This window comes from Martes martes (assembly GCF_963455335.1).
Source record: "Martes martes genome assembly, chromosome: 12".
Classification (NCBI taxonomy): Eukaryota; Metazoa; Chordata; class Mammalia; order Carnivora; family Mustelidae; genus Martes; species Martes martes.
Genome location: NC_137900.1, coordinates 94,453,202 through 94,467,781, shown reverse-complemented (window position 1 = coordinate 94,467,781; position 14,580 = coordinate 94,453,202). Strand labels below are relative to the sequence as shown.

General features: G+C 66.9%; 1 protein-coding gene across 4 annotated transcripts in view; it reads left to right on the top strand.

Moving 5' to 3' along the window:
* The window catches only part of RXRA (retinoid X receptor alpha), a 91,862-nt gene extending 77,746 nt beyond the window's left edge, over positions 1-14,116 (top strand). For all 4 annotated transcript variants that reach the window (XM_080820370.1, XM_080820373.1, XM_080820372.1 and 1 more), the window contains 6 exons: positions 1,899-2,068; positions 4,379-4,508; positions 6,116-6,248; positions 7,192-7,283; positions 8,948-9,053; positions 10,515-14,116. In XM_080820370.1, the coding sequence (XP_080676496.1) occupies positions 1,899-2,068; positions 4,379-4,508; positions 6,116-6,248; positions 7,192-7,283; positions 8,948-9,053; positions 10,515-10,662 (779 nt within the window). In that variant the 3' untranslated portion in view covers positions 10,663-14,116. The remainder of the gene's footprint in view (positions 1-1,898; positions 2,069-4,378; positions 4,509-6,115; positions 6,249-7,191; positions 7,284-8,947; positions 9,054-10,514) is intronic.
* The last annotated feature ends 464 nt before the right edge of the window (positions 14,117-14,580 follow it).

Genomic DNA, 14,580 nt, shown 5'->3' with positions numbered 1-14,580 from the left:
TCCTGGCCCAGCTGGTGTGGTGTGAAGGTGTCGGCTGACCCGTCCTTGAGACTTGCTGTGTGGACGGCAAGTCCCTCGCTTGAGTCGGTGCTCTGGGTCCCGGAGAGCGTAGCCTCTGGCTCGGGGTTGGGCCTGAACGGCCACTTGTCAGTGCACGAGGGGCATGGGGCCTGCCCTCAGGGGCCAGCGGTGGTCGAGAGGTGTTCATGTGAACTGTTAGGGAGCTGTGGGCCATGTTATGGGAACCAGACAGGCCTGGGGGACCCCTGGGGCCAGCACCATCGGGGAGCCCCCGCACTCCTGGGCTGGAGGAGTGAGGCAGCGAGGACTGGCCGAACCTGGGAGCTGCGGGTGCAGGAAGGAGGGACAGCCCGGAGCCAAGGCTGGGCAGAGAGGGTGCCAGCGCCGCGCCACCCGTCCTCCCGCCCTCCGCCCTCCTGCGGGTGCCTCAGCGTTTGCCAAAGCCAGCGTGAAGCCAAAGGGGAGAGGGACGGGTCAGGCAGCCTGAGTTTGGGCCCTTAGAGCCAGAGCCGGGGGTGGGTCCGGGGTTTCAAGGAGGGGGTACTGTGTGTGGTCCCCTGGAGATGTCGGGCCCCTAGAGAGGAGGCCCAGCTCCATCTGAGGACCAGGGCCATCGCACTCAGGAAGCCCCGGGTGGGGCTGTATCTTCTGCTCTCCAGAAGGTCCTGCCCCAGGATGCTGGACCCGGAAAGAGGGCACTGAGTGCAGAGTCCCACGGGAGTGTGAGGGGTGAGGGTGGGGTGCCAGGCTGTGGCTCTGCAGGGACTGGGGCTCCAACCTGGTCTTGGGGATGTCAGTCTGCGACGGGTCAGAGATAGGGAGCGGGAGGTGGCCTAAGAAAGGCTCGGTGCAGGGTGAGAGGTACCAGCGTGTGGCCGGTAGCCTTGGGAAGGCCTCGAGGCCCCTCGGCTGAGCCGGCACCTCCAGGCTGGCCGGAAGCTGGGAGGTGGGCCAGAGGCCCTACAGCTCCGCTGACCTGAGCTGACTTCTCTGGGGAGGGGCAGCTTGAGCTGCTCGGGCTCCGAAGCCCGAGGTCTGTAAGCAGCAGCTTCTCCTTTCTGTCCATGTGGGGCTCCGTGTGGCTGCTTGGAAGTCAGTGCCTCCCTCTCTGCCTCCCTCATAGGCTTCCCTCCCTCCTGGGCCACCCCCTGACCACCCTCTGACCACCCCCGTGCTCAGCCCTCCCGCCCACCCCCACCAGGCCAGCCCAGGGCATCCTGGCTCACACTCAGGATTGACCTCCAGCTTCCGGTCTCCCTTGGGACCCCTCTTCTTTCTACAGCTGGAGACGCGTGTACTGTGCTGTCTCTCCTGTGGCTTGTCAGACCCTGTGCAGGAACTCGCCTCCTGCCCCCCACTGGTACTCCTCGCAGTGGTTCTCCAGCCAGTGGGAGAGGTCTCCATTCATCAGGAGCGGCTCTGTTCCAGCTCTGGGCCTTTGCACATGCTCCCTCCTCTGCCTGAACTATTACCTGTGTTTTTTTGCCACTTCTTCCAGGAAGCCTTCCTGGCTTTGTTTGAGTCCATAGTCCACTGACGCTCTTTTCACTGCATGCTGGGAGTGCTGCTAAGCCACCAGTCAGCTGTGTGAGAGCGGCCTTGTGTACTCTGGCTGCTGTGCGCCTGGCCCTGGACGGGTGCTGCTGTGGGCTGGTGTGTTGGGTGGATTAACGAAGGGCGGTGTACCCTGTGTTCTGGGCATGCATGGCCGCTGGAGGCCAGACCTGGGGCAGAGATGGGGCAGGGGTTCGTCCAGCTCTGAGCTGTGCCTCCCTCTGTGGCCCCGGTCGGCGCGCTGGCTCAGGGCTAGTTCTGCTTGGGCCCTGACTGTCCCTGCCGAGGGAGTCGCGGGCTGACCACCCCCCTGCCCCCTGCAGCCGTACAGGAGGAGAGGCAGCGGGGCAAGGACAGGAACGAGAACGAGGTGGAGTCCACGAGCAGCGCCAACGAGGACATGCCGGTGGAGAAGATTCTGGAGGCGGAGCTGGCCGTCGAGCCCAAGACCGAGACGTATGTGGACGCGAACATGGGGCTGAACCCCAACTCGGTGAGCTCCACCCCTGCACACACGGCCTCCCCCGGGGCGGCAGGGCCAGCACTGCTCAGGGACTGTTGGCCCCTGGTGGATGTTGCTGGATGGGAGGCCCAAGCTGTCGTGGGCTGCACTCACTGCCAGGACACAGCATGTGCTGCCTGGCTCCTTGTGGCCTCGGGCCATTGCTCAGCTGGGTCTCGGGAGTCCTGTACCTGCCCCAGGCATGCAGGCCACGGGGTGGTTTCACCTGTGCCCTCTTGTGGGGACAGGGCTGGGATCAGAGCCCTGTGGCTGGCCCTGAGGTCACAGCAGCCTCCCTCCCTCTGTCCTCCGCCTGGCCCAGAGCGGCCCCCACCGTGCTGGACAAACCCAGCTCGTGCCTCTGCAACTCCAGGGCCTTTGCACGTGTGGCTCCCCCTGATTCCTCCTCAGGCTTCTGTCTGGCCCGAGGTGTCCCTTTTCCCAGGGACCCCTTTCCTGCCGGCCTGCCTTCATGGCCCTGCAAAGGTGGGTCTGGCCCCGTGATGGGGCACAGAGCTTCCTTCCTCTCCCCCAGCATGCGGCAGCCAGTAGTGGGGCGTGTGGCGTGTTAACTCCCGCCCTGCCACGTGCCTGGAGGCGATGGTTGGTCACGGCCCAGCTCCAGCCAGGACCCCGCCTGCCCGTGGGCACTCACAGGGAGTCCCGGCTGGGAGGGTCCTGTGTGCTCGCCAGGCCCCTGTGGCCGGGTGATGGGCCGTCCCTGCTTCCCCGCACTTCCCCGCACACCGCGGCCCCCCTCAGATCCATGCCCTGTCAGGGAGAAGGTGCACCCGGGGCCGACCCCTGCAGTCCCGGTGAGGGGAGGGGAGGCCAGCTTCGAGGCGTTCACGATTGCACATGAACTCCGGGCAGGACTGGGAGGGGAGCAAAGGGTTGCTAAGCCCGGATGCTCTTGGGAACTGCCGGGGCTGCCCTCTGCTCCCTGGCGTGGACCCCACAGAGGGGCCTGGTGAGCGGGGAGCACGTGGCATCTCGGGCCCAGCACGTGCCTGCCCGGGCCCAGGCTCTCCCCTCCCGGGGCTGCCCCGAGCCTCTGAGGAGCAGAGTCTGGTCGTGGTGGAACGCGCTTGAACCCAGCCCTGGCGTCCGGCGTGCTGGCTGCTGGGTGTGTCTCACGCGGGGACTCCGTGCGGGCTGGCCCCTGTGCCCGCGTGAATCACGGGGTGGAGGGAGCACCCACGGGGGTGTGGGGCTGGGGCACGGGGCTCCAGGCTTCTGGATTGCGCCGAATCTGCTGCCGGGGACGGAGGAGGGACTCGGGGTGAGGGCCAGTGTGGGGGCACTCTGGGTGTTAGCACCCTGGGCTGGGGGTCCCTTGTGCCCCAGAAACCCTGGCTGACGCCTGTGTGTGCAGCTCCGTGTCCCCGTCTGCACACCCCAGCCCCTTCCAACCCTGTGGCCTCTGTGTCACTTTGTTGCCGGGCGTCCCACACGCGCCCTTGGCGGGCCCTTCCCGCGGGCCCCGGGCGTCCCGACTGAGCCTCCCTGTACGGCAGGTGTTTCCTGTCGAGGCAGGGGAGCTCTTCAGAGGACGCCCTGGCCATCGCGTGTGGCTCTTGTCCTCCCCCTCACTCAGGACCCAGAGGGTCCGCTGGTCAGGAGCTGGGAGGGTGCTCCCCTGAGGCTTGCCTGGGTTTCCTCATCTGTGACAATGAGGGGAGAGTCTCTTCCGGCTAGAACTTTCTGGAAGATGCCCCCGTCTGTGTGCTGTCTCCACACCTGGTAGGAAGAAGTGGCCTAGAGGGGCCGGCACTGGCCGCCGTCCTCAGAGTCCCGCCCCAGCTTGGCACTCACGCCCGCACCTCCGTTTCCCCGCCTGTGACTGGGGGCACTCGGCCCCACACCTAGGGCTTCCCACAGCAGTGATTTTAGTGTCTTACAGTCCCGGAGGTCCGAAGTCCGCAGGCAGCGTCCCGGGACGAGAGTCGCGGTGTGGCCAGAGCGGGTCCCTTCCCTTCCTGCTGCTGGAGGTGCCGTGTCCTTGACCTGGGCCCTCTCCCAGGGTCAAGCTAGCAGCTTCTCTCCTGCTCACGGGTTCCCGTCTCTGACCCCTGCTTTCCTCCTTGGGGACCCCATGATGACTCTGGACCCCCCTCAAAGCCTCCCTCGATCTTGCCCACAGAGGGGGGCGCAAAGCAGCACTAGCCATGGGCTCGGGGCGCGAGGACACAGGCCCTGGGGCCGATCTTCTGCCCAGCGCTGGGGCAGCACACGCAGTGGGGGCCCGGTCTGGGCCGTGCTCTCAGCCGGGCGCTCAGTGGGTGCCTCTCTCCCGCCCAGCCCAACGATCCCGTCACCAACATCTGTCAGGCCGCGGACAAGCAGCTCTTCACGCTGGTCGAATGGGCCAAGCGGGTCCCGCATTTCTCTGAGCTGCCCTTGGACGACCAGGTCATCCTGCTGAGGGCAGGTGAGTGACTGGGCTGGCCCTGGCAGGGGAGGGAGGGAGGGAGAGGGCGGGGACCTGCAGTGTGGGGCTCCCGCCCGGCCCTGCCCCCCTCTGGCATTGCTCCCCCCACCCACAAGGAGGTCATTGGTTTCGGGTCTCTAAGTTCCTTTTGGAGAGGCAGGGGCTGTCTGGGGACCTCTGGAGAGGGCAGGGGGTGTGCCCAACACGGGCCGCCCTGGAGGGTTTGTGCTCCGACCTCTCCCTGCACCGTGGCCTCTGCTCCTCACGTGGGGACTGTGGAGGGGGCAGGGGGTAGGAGCACAGACTCTGGGGTTCGGGGTCAGGCCTGGCTCTCGACATGCTCCAGGCATGCCGGCTGCAGGTTCCTGCTGGAGGGACAGGAGGGGCGGGTCGCCAGCTGTGCGGGGTGCTGGGCCTTCGGGGGTGGGGGGGCGGCAGGGAGCACTCCCACCCCACCGGCCTCCTGCCCCGCCGGGCCATCTGCACGTGCTTGGTGCGTGGGAACGTCAGAGGGCAGCCCTGCCCCATGCCTGCCGGGCCCTGGGTGCGCTCGGGGCAGTAGGAGAGGTGGCGGCCGGCCCAGAGGTAGGAGGACGCTGGGCAGGCCCCGGGGGAGGGGGGATGGCAGGGAGAGGCAGACTGATGCAGAGTGGTCCCGCCATGGGGGGACAGATGCTCTTGGGGCCAGCTCGGCCCACAGCAGGACTCTCTTCCCTGGCCTTGTGGGGGCCTCCAGCTGGGGCATAACACCTGACACCCAGAGCCACGAGGCGAAGGTGACGGGGCTGGGGCTTCTGACTCCCTGTGTGATGGGGTGAGCTCTACCCTGCACTGGGCCTCAGTTTCTCCTTCTGGAAAATGGGGCTATAGTTCTGTAGGACTGTAGTTGGTAGGAAGTGGGATAGCCTGCGTGATGCTGTGCCACGGAGCCCAGAGCCTTTGGGCCCTGGGAGTGTGGCTGTGGACAGAGCCATCTCTGTGGAGGTGGCCTGGGGCTCCCGTCCACGGCAGTCATTGAGAACCCGGCACAGAAATCATTTGTATTTCAAGTTTTGCTTCCATACTTTCTCCTAACCCTTGACGCCTCCTCCGGTTTGTCTCTGCTGGGAGCTCACGCAGAGGGAGCGTCCTGTCCGCCTGAGGCTCTGAGATGCGTTCTTTCAGTTTACAAATCTATTATTTTGTGGTGCCGCACGTAGCACGCAGTAACTGGAGAGTTTGCCGCTGAGACCAGGTGGGCAGCTGCTCGTCCGTGGCCATCCCAGAGAGGATCCCCACGTCCTCCATGGCACAAGCTTCCTGCCGGTGTGGGAAGAGACCTCCCTGGACGTGTGGGCTTGGGGAGCACCTGGGCTACACAGAGCCAAAGAAGGTGCTCTGTGCGGGACTTCTCAGGGTCTTTACTGCCCGAGTTTGCACCGCAGAAGGAAGAGGCATGTCCTGAACATCGGTGCTCAGGAGCGTTTCTGTGCCACACCCCTGGGATGTGGGGTCCCCAGAACCCACTGTGGGACATTCTGTGACAGTGCACGCTGCCTGTGGAGGGCTGAGTGGCAGCCCGTCTGGGGAAGGGACCCCCGTGTGACCGTGCCCCCTCCTACCCCCAGGCTGGAACGAGCTGCTCATCGCCTCCTTCTCCCACCGGTCCATCACCGTGAAGGACGGGATCCTCCTGGCCACCGGGCTGCACGTCCACCGGAACAGTGCCCACAGCGCAGGGGTGGGCGCCATCTTTGACAGGTGCGGGCCCCGCCCGGGTTCATGGCCCGTTCTGTCCCTGGAGGGTGTCGATGTGGACGTAGGAGGGCGAGGTTCTCGTCTCTGCGAGTCCCCGTGCTGGGGACTCCCAGTACCAGTGGAACGAGCAGATTGGTCTCCTCTGGCTCTTTTCTTTGAAACCCTGTGTGGTCAGGAGGGCTGTGCCTTGCTGTCCACAGAGGCCTCTAGAAAGTACGACTTCCTGGGATCTGCTTGGGTTTAGAGACGTGGCCCCCGCCATGCTCCGAGCTGCCTATGTCCAGCTGCTAGGGAGGGAGGCGACGGTGGCAGAGGGGCGCGCTTAGACCCCAGTGGGCGACATCAGGGACAACCAGCTCCTCCTTGCCCTCTGAGCGAACAGAACAGGGGACCATGGCCTCGGGGCACCCTCTGGAGCCCCCGTCCCCTCTGACTCTGACCTCCAGGCTCCCAGGGATCTGTTCCCTGTGCTGCCTACCTACTGTCGGGGACTCCCCGGCTCTGCAGGGTGACCATCCAGGCCCTCCCTGGGCCACCGTCCTTCGTTCCCCTGTCTAGTCTCACCGACCACTTAGCCCTCCCTGGGCACGGCTGTCGAGTTTTGGGGACCCATGAGTAGGCAGAGGAGGTCGGGGAGCTCAGGCCGCAGGGTGCTGCAGACAGACAGACACCACTGCCCACAGGGGCTGGGCCTGTCCTGCCCTCTGACAAGAGGCCGTGGCTCGCTTTGGCCACGAGTGTCTGGTAACAAAAAGCGAAACGTCTCCCCGTCCGGCAGCTAGGTAGGAGGAAGGAAGACCACATCCTGGGGAGAACAGCTTTCCCGTGGGCCGCAGGGCCTGGCCTCAGGCCATGGGGAGCCCGTCCTCAGGGTCTTTCCTGGGGGGGGTGCAGCCAGGGGGGCGCAGTCTGACTGGACGGTGGTGGCGGCCTGCTTCCTCTGCAGGGTGTTGACGGAGCTTGTGTCCAAGATGCGGGACATGCAGATGGACAAGACGGAGCTGGGCTGCCTGCGCGCCATCGTCCTCTTCAACCCCGGTACGGCCTCCCCGGCACACGGCCTGCTGGCCGGGCCCGGGCCCCCTGCGCTCGCTGGTGCCGTGCCGTGGGGCCCGTCGCCCATCCCCTCCTTGGGAGAGGAGACTAGCCCTGCCGCCCTCTTCCCACAGCTCTCGTGAGCACGACACCTGGCATGGCCTGGGGAGCTGTGCTCACCCTTTGTGGTTTGGGTGCTACGTCCAAAGCGTGGCCCCACTTTGCCCACAATCCTGGGCCCTGGGAGAGGCAGCCTCTCCGTGAACTTGTAGTGGGCAGGTTCTAGAGCCCGGGCAGTGGAGGGAGGGGCACGGGGGCGCAGTGTCCTTCGGGGCTGCTGCCAGCTTCTGGGGGAGCTGGGGAGCTGGCCAGCCAGTGGGGAAGCCAGGATGGTGCCAGGGGCGCTGGGCCCGGACCTCCCGCTTTCCATCGGCTCCAGTACTGAGGGAACTGGCTGTGGGAGAGATGAGTGTCTTCTTGCGGGGACAGCCCACGTCCAGGGGCACTTGTTCTCCAGGCTCTGAGCCTGTGGTCTTGCCAGCGTGGGAGCCGGGGCCCCGTAGCTCAGCCTTGCCGTGCGCCCTCCCCGTTGCGGTTGCGCATGGCCTGGCTGCCAGCGCGGGTTCCCTGGCGGCGGGTGCAGGAAGGACGTGGCCGGAGCGGAGGCCCCCAGGCCCGGGTGCTGAGCTACGGAGAAGCCTGGCATGTTCCTGAGGTGCCCAGGGCCCCAGGCGGCCTGCGGCTTTCGCACTGGACCCTGGTGTACCTGCTGGGGGTGTGGGCACTGGTGTGAGCCCCCCAGTCTGTGGCTCGGAGGCGGCCTCATGGCAGGCGCGTCTCGCCACGGAGCCACTGTGGGGCTCGCTGGCTTCAGATGGCAGCAGTGGGCAGCTGTGGGCTCCAGCGTCGGCCCCGGGGCTGTCAGGATGAGCCACCCTTGGCTGGGGTCAGACCTGGGGCCTTTGAGTCCTAGCGTGTCACCATGTGACACGGTGGCTGCTGTGGAAAGAGATGGGTTCGTCTCTGTGGGCTTATTGGGTCGTGGGAAACCCCGGGAGACGAGGAAGCCGAGAGGAGGACCCAGCCCCGGTGGGCTCTGACCGAGGCAGGAAGGCCTGGGCTGGCTCACCTGCTTGAGCCCTGGGACGTCTATCCCTGCCTCCGTGGATCCCAGCCCTGGGCCCTGGAGGCTTTGGTGGCTGAGGTCCCAGGCATCTCTGTCCACGGGCTCCCGCCCCCAGGGTCCCAGGGCTCAGGCTGGCTGTCAGCCTCTCTGCCCACTGCCCTACCCAGGGCTGCCTGACTCTGGGGTGGTGGTTCTGAGCTGTCCTCCCTCTCAGAGGCATGGAGTCCCCGGTGCAGCCAGGGTACCACGTCAGCCTGGTTGCCATGGTGACTAGGAGAGGGCGACGGTGGCCCCGTGCACCGGACCCCCGATGGGGAAGCTGAGAGCCGGGACGTCCAGGCCTGGGCTACAGTTCACATGTCCAGCGAGTGGCAAGCTGGGACCCAAGCTGGGACTTGAGGGGCGGCCTCAGGGGCAGAGCGTGTCCGGCTGCTGCTGGCCCCAGCCAGGCGGGGCCGGGGGGGGTAGCGGGCCCGAGTGCCCCGGTGCCCCGCGCAGCAGTCTGGGCTGAGGCCGCTGACCTGCTGCCCCTCCCCCGCAGACTCCAAGGGGCTCTCGAACCCGGCAGAGGTGGAGGCGCTGCGAGAGAAGGTGTACGCGTCCCTGGAGGCCTACTGCAAGCACAAGTATCCGGAGCAGCCGGGCAGGTGAGCCCCGGCCCGGGCCTCCCTCGGGGCCTCGGGGTCCCGTGACCCCCGCCCCGGGCAGGACCGCCCCCGGCCCTTCTGGTACCTTTGTGTGAGTTAGAAGGCGGCGCCCTGCTCCGTGGGGGGAGTCTGTGTGGGGGGGCATGGGGGACGTGCCCGGGCACTCCGCCGCCCCTGCAAACACAGGCCCGTGTGCAGCCAGTGCCCTAGGGCCTCCCTCGGCCCCTCATGGGCTCCCCTAGAACTGGGTCTTGGCGTGCTTGCCCGAAGCCGGCGCACGGTAGGCACTTGTACACGTGTGCGGAGCCGTGTGGGCACCGGGGGCGCCGGGGTCCACAGTGCCGGGCGCACGGCAGGTGTCTGTGGCTTTGGTGCCATTGCGAGTCTTGTCCTGACTCTACCCGACCCCCCCGCACCCGCAAAAGGCCTCTCTCGGGAGGGCCATGCCCCCCCCACCGGTCACCAGCCCCTGCCACCCGCCGCCTGACGCACATGCAGCTGCGGGCACGGGTGGCTGTGCCCTGCTCCTCACGGCCCTCATCTGGTTCGGTTTAAAGTGAAACTTGCTGAGGAGGACGGAGGCCGGGCTTGTTTTTCCTGGCTCCCTGCCGCAGCCCATCTCGCCGGCTCAGCAGAAAACCGCTTTCTCTGGCCCCGGTCCAGCCTCTTCTGCGTTTTTGCCCTAGAACGTGGGTTGTGTGGCAGCCAGACCAACCACAGGGCTTTCTCCCCTGAAATACAGACGTTGTGAATAATTAATGAGGCCCCATGGCTCCTCAAGGGTCCATGCCGTTGCTGGGGCGGAGGGCGACCGAGCAGCTGAGCCTGGCGTCCCCCCGCCCCGGAGCCCCAGCACCTCCCGCCGCCCTCCCCCATTCGGTCTCCTCCCGCGGGCTGGGCAGGGCCTGGGGATCGGGCCTGTGGCTCGGCTCCAGCAGAGCCGTTTCTGGGGAAGGGGTGGGTGCCGGCCTGGGGCACACGGGACGCCAGTGCTTTACGAGCCGCGGCTGGATCGAGCCCAGACCTGCTCCCCCGGCCCAGAGCCGCTCTGCCTTGACCTCCCCACTGCTGCCAGACGCGCTGCCGGTGCTCAGACCCATTTTTGTAGCTCTTGCCCTGCTCGTGCTTGGAGCCAGGCCACGTGTTTTAACTTGCCCGGGAAGCGCGGTGGAGCCTGCAGCAGCCCAGCCACTGTCTTGCCCCCGGTCCTTCCTCCCGAGTCCCTCCGCCATGGGCCGTCCTTTGGGATCTCTGTGTCCACCCCGCACGCTCCTGCTCCGAGGCTCGGGCCTGCCGTCTCCGCTCCCTGAGAGGCCTGGCTCCCGCCCACCCCCAGGCTCTGCACAGGCCGGGCTCCGCCGCCGCGGCTTCCGGGCTCCGTCCTGTCCCCAGGAGGCCACCGGGCGCCGGGTGGAGGGTGGGGAGGGCGGCCTGGCGCGCCTTCACCGGGCCCTCCCACAGGTTCGCCAAGCTGCTGCTCCGCCTGCCGGCCCTGCGCTCCATCGGCCTCAAGTGCCTGGAGCATCTCTTCTTCTTCAAGCTCATCGGGGACACGCCCATCGACACCTTCCTCATGGAGATGCTGGAAGCCCCCCACCAAATGACTTAGGCCCGCCGGCCCGTCCTTCGCGCCTGCCCGCCGGCCTGGCCGCTCCCGCCTGGCCGCCCGCTGCTCTTCTCAGCCGAGCCCCGTCCCCTGCCCCTTCCCTGCCCGGCCTCTGCGGATGTGGGGACACGGTCCGCTGAGCCTCCGTGTTGCCGCCTCGCCGTTCCCAGTGCTCCTCGTGCGGGAAGCGGGCCCCGGCTTTCCCGGGGCGGGATCTGCCCTGAGCCCAGCCAGGCCCGCAGGCTCCCTGGGGCGGCGGGGCCAGCTCTCCGGGCCGCAGGCCCGCCCCTGGGCCACGCTGGTGTCGGAACATCCCACGCTCCCCTCCTGCGTTTGGAGTGACCCCCATGGCCTCTCGTCAGGGGCCCCCGGCCGGCGCGCCCCACCCAGGCTCAGGAGCCGGGGGACGAAGACTCCACCTGCCCCCCAGGAAGGCGGCGGGGGGGCTCTGGGGCGAGCCAGCTTCCCTCACTGTGAGGGGTGAGTGGCCCCTTTTCCAAAGATGACTTGCAGTGTCACCCCCAAGCCAAGCAGGGCAGGAGCTGACCTCCAGCGGGGTTCCAGGGCCTGGGGCCACCCGCCTCCCCCGTCGCCTTTCTCTTCAAGTCAGCGCTTCAGCCTCTCCCCCTGCACAGCCGTACGCAAGCCGGGGCGAGCAGACCGCGTGTGCAGCCCGGCCTTCGTTCTGTCCGTGGGTTTAGTCTGTGCAGAGGCGCAGGCCAGCCCCCGTCTGTGCAGGGTGAGCCCGCTTCCCGGCCTTCCCCCAGTCCGGGGCCGTGCTGACCTGTCGGGGGCAGAGGTCGGAGGCAGGAGGGTGCTTGGTCCGGGGGGGGGGGGGGGGGGTCTTCAGGCAGCGGGAGGGAGCCGGGGCACTCCCGGGGCGCGCGGAGCCGGAAGGCCTGTGGGCGGATAAGCCCAGCGGGAAGGGGCAGGCGAGGGTTCCTCCGGAGCTGTTGGCGGAGGGGCCCCCACGCCGGCGGCCTGTTGTGTGCAGACGAGTCCTAGACTCGGGGACGGTGGCGTGCCTGCCTTCTGGGGCGTGCAGCTGGACGCCCCTCGGGGACAGCCAGCCCAGCTGTTGTCGGAGTGACCGCCTCAGGCCGGCCTCCAGCACGTGCTCTGGCTGACGGCGCCCCCGTCCAGGCTGGTGCCCGCTTCCGTAGTGTTTCCACGGCCGGGGCAGGGGCGCGGCCTCCTGGGGTGGGGCGCTCCGCGCTCCGGGGCGAGCAGGGCTCTCTCAGGTTGAACTGGCTTCTTTTGCACTGTAACACCCTCCTTCGGTCTGCGTGCTTCCCAGTCTCGCGCTTCAGACCCCACGAACCCCGCGTTTGTTGCCGTTGGGGGCCCGAGCAGGGGTGGCAGGGGGCGGGGGACGTGGGCAGCTCTGGTGTTCTCGGCTCCCGAGGGGTTGCTCTGTAGCCAGGCTTCCCTCCTGTGGTCCCCACGAGCAGCCCTGGGTCGGGGGTGCCTTCCCCAGGGTCTGGTTCCCCAGCTAGGACAAGGCAGGGAGGGGCCTCCAGGCCCCGTGGGGAAGGAGGTGGCCCTGCTTTGCCTTCCAGAGTCCTCAGCCCCCCTGACAGAGAGGCGCCGGGCCGGGGCTCTGAAAGCCTGCCCAGAAGCCGCCTTCCTCTGCCACCGGCCGCTCCTGAGGAGGGGAGGGGTCCCCTGCCACGTGGGTGGCAGGGGCGGGGCCTGGAGGGCCTGCCCAGCTCCCAGACTCTCCCGAAAGTCTTGGAAGCCTGTGGGGGCCTGGTTGTGACAGGCAGTGATGCAGGCACTCTTGGGAACTCTCGGGGTCCCCCCAGTTGGGACGGTAGACTGCCCCACACCCGACACCCCTGGTGCCTTCTGCAGTCGGACGCGCCCCGTCATCCATGCCCTGCCCTCTCCACTGCCTACGGTCCTTGGGAACGTGGGGGCCTCAGCGGGGGAAGCCCGGGACCGGGTCTGTGGGAGGGTCGGCTTCTGGAGAGCCCCGTTACGGGCCCCGGGGCCCCGGCTGCAGCTTGGAAAGCCGGAAGCCCCCAGCCCCTCCGGCCTGCGGGCACGGCGCGGCGGGCGCGCGGGGTGTCCTCTCCTCCGTCTGCTGTCCTTGTCACACTTCCAGCGCCGCGGCGGGGCGGGGGGGGTGGTGAAGCGGGGAGATTGCACGTGGCTCGGCGGAGAGGTAGGAGCTTTATTTAACCGGACCGTTAGTAGTGTTATCAATCTGGTTCAATTAAGGTGATTTTTGTAATTATTTTTATTATTATTGTTATTTTGGTGGGACAATCTTTAATTTTCTAAAGATAGCTAACACCAGCTTGTTGGCCACCTCTCGCCCGTCCCCGCCTCGGCCCGGCCCGGGAGCTGCCGGAGCCCCGGGAGTGCTGTGCGGACTCACGTCCCCACTGTGACATTGGGGGCAGGGAGCGAAGACAACTGTGCCTGCGTCTGCAAGGGGCCGTCCTTGGAAACCTGCCTGCCCTCGGCGCCCGGAAGCACGCGGTCTCTGGGGCGATGGCCCCGCACCCCCGGCTCTCCACGTCTCCCGTTCCTCGAAGATTCGAGCCGGCGCCAAGCGCGGACACCACGTGGAGCCCCCTGGTCTGCGGGGGCTGCCGGCAGGGCCCGGCCGGATGTGCGGCCGGTGGGCGATCGGCTGATGTTGTCCCCATCACGGAATCGGGCGCGTGGCCCGTGCCCTGTCGGTGCGGGGGTGCGGCGTTACGCGCCCTGCTGCACAGAGACAGCGCGGGGCAGTTACCAACGTTCTGTCTTCGTTTCTAATCAAGACTTTCCCCCGTTTTCCTATACATTTGCTTCACGTAAGCAAGTACGTGAGGACCCTCCGTTGGTGAAATCGGGTTTGCGTGAGGATCTCAAGGCGAGGAGTGCATCTATTTTCAGATGCTTTGGAGCAAAAGCAGCTTTACCGGCCCCCGACCCTTAGCAAGGCCTTCGCTGGGACGCGCCGCGAACCCTCTAGAGGGTGATGAGTACAGAGTAGAGAGAAAGTGTCTAAAGCATTGGGAAAGGTAAAAAAAAAAATCTATTTTTGTACAAATGTAATTTTATCCCTCATGTATCCGTGGATGGTGGGGGGGTGGGACTTGTTTTGTTTCTGCTTCTAGGGCTGGAAGAGAGACCGCTCTCCGGGAAGCGCTCGCACGGACGAGGTCGAAGCGCGGGCTTTGTGCAAACGGCATGGACGTTTCCCCTCGGGCAGGGTGGGCCCCGGACGTCCAGGGTTTTCTTCCCCTTCTGAGTGATTCTCGAAGCCTCGCTCTGTTCTCCCCCGTCGCCGGCCGGCCTTCCCGAGACTCTGTTTGACTGTGAACTTTCTTCCCTGCGTGATTGTTCTTGGAGCACCGGCGCTGCCGGTGCCGGGCGCGGACCGACAGCGGCGTTAGAACGTGGAAAGAAAAACACAGGAAAACGTGAGAGGAGAAACAAAATATGAGCGTTTAAAAATAGATCACCCTCCCGTTCTCATTTGTTCTGCTGGGGGCTTTCCTGTGTGGGGCTGGGAGCTCTCCGTGCGAGGGGGCAGGAGGGCCTCATGGGGGCGGCGCGGGCGCCGGGGCGACTCGGCTGCTGCCCGACCTGCAGGGGGCTGGGGGGGTCTGGTCCAGGGCAGCGAGGCCCCCGGCTCGGATTGTTGGCGCCCCGTCCCGCGGCCGTGCTCCTTCCTTGGTCTGTGCTCTGCAGCCCTCGTGGAGCCCCTGTGGGCCCCTCTGCCTCACTGGGCACTGGGCATGCGGCCACCCGCCCTGCCCCAGGCTGCCCCAGCCCAAACGGGCCAGCGCGCTCATGCGGGGGCCACAGAGTGAATGATGTCATCCAGCTGCCCCATTCCTAACGGGGTAACGACAGCCCACCTGCTCTGTGCCGTGTCGTAAACACTCTTCATCTCCATGCTGTCGGGGGGCCGGGCCGGGC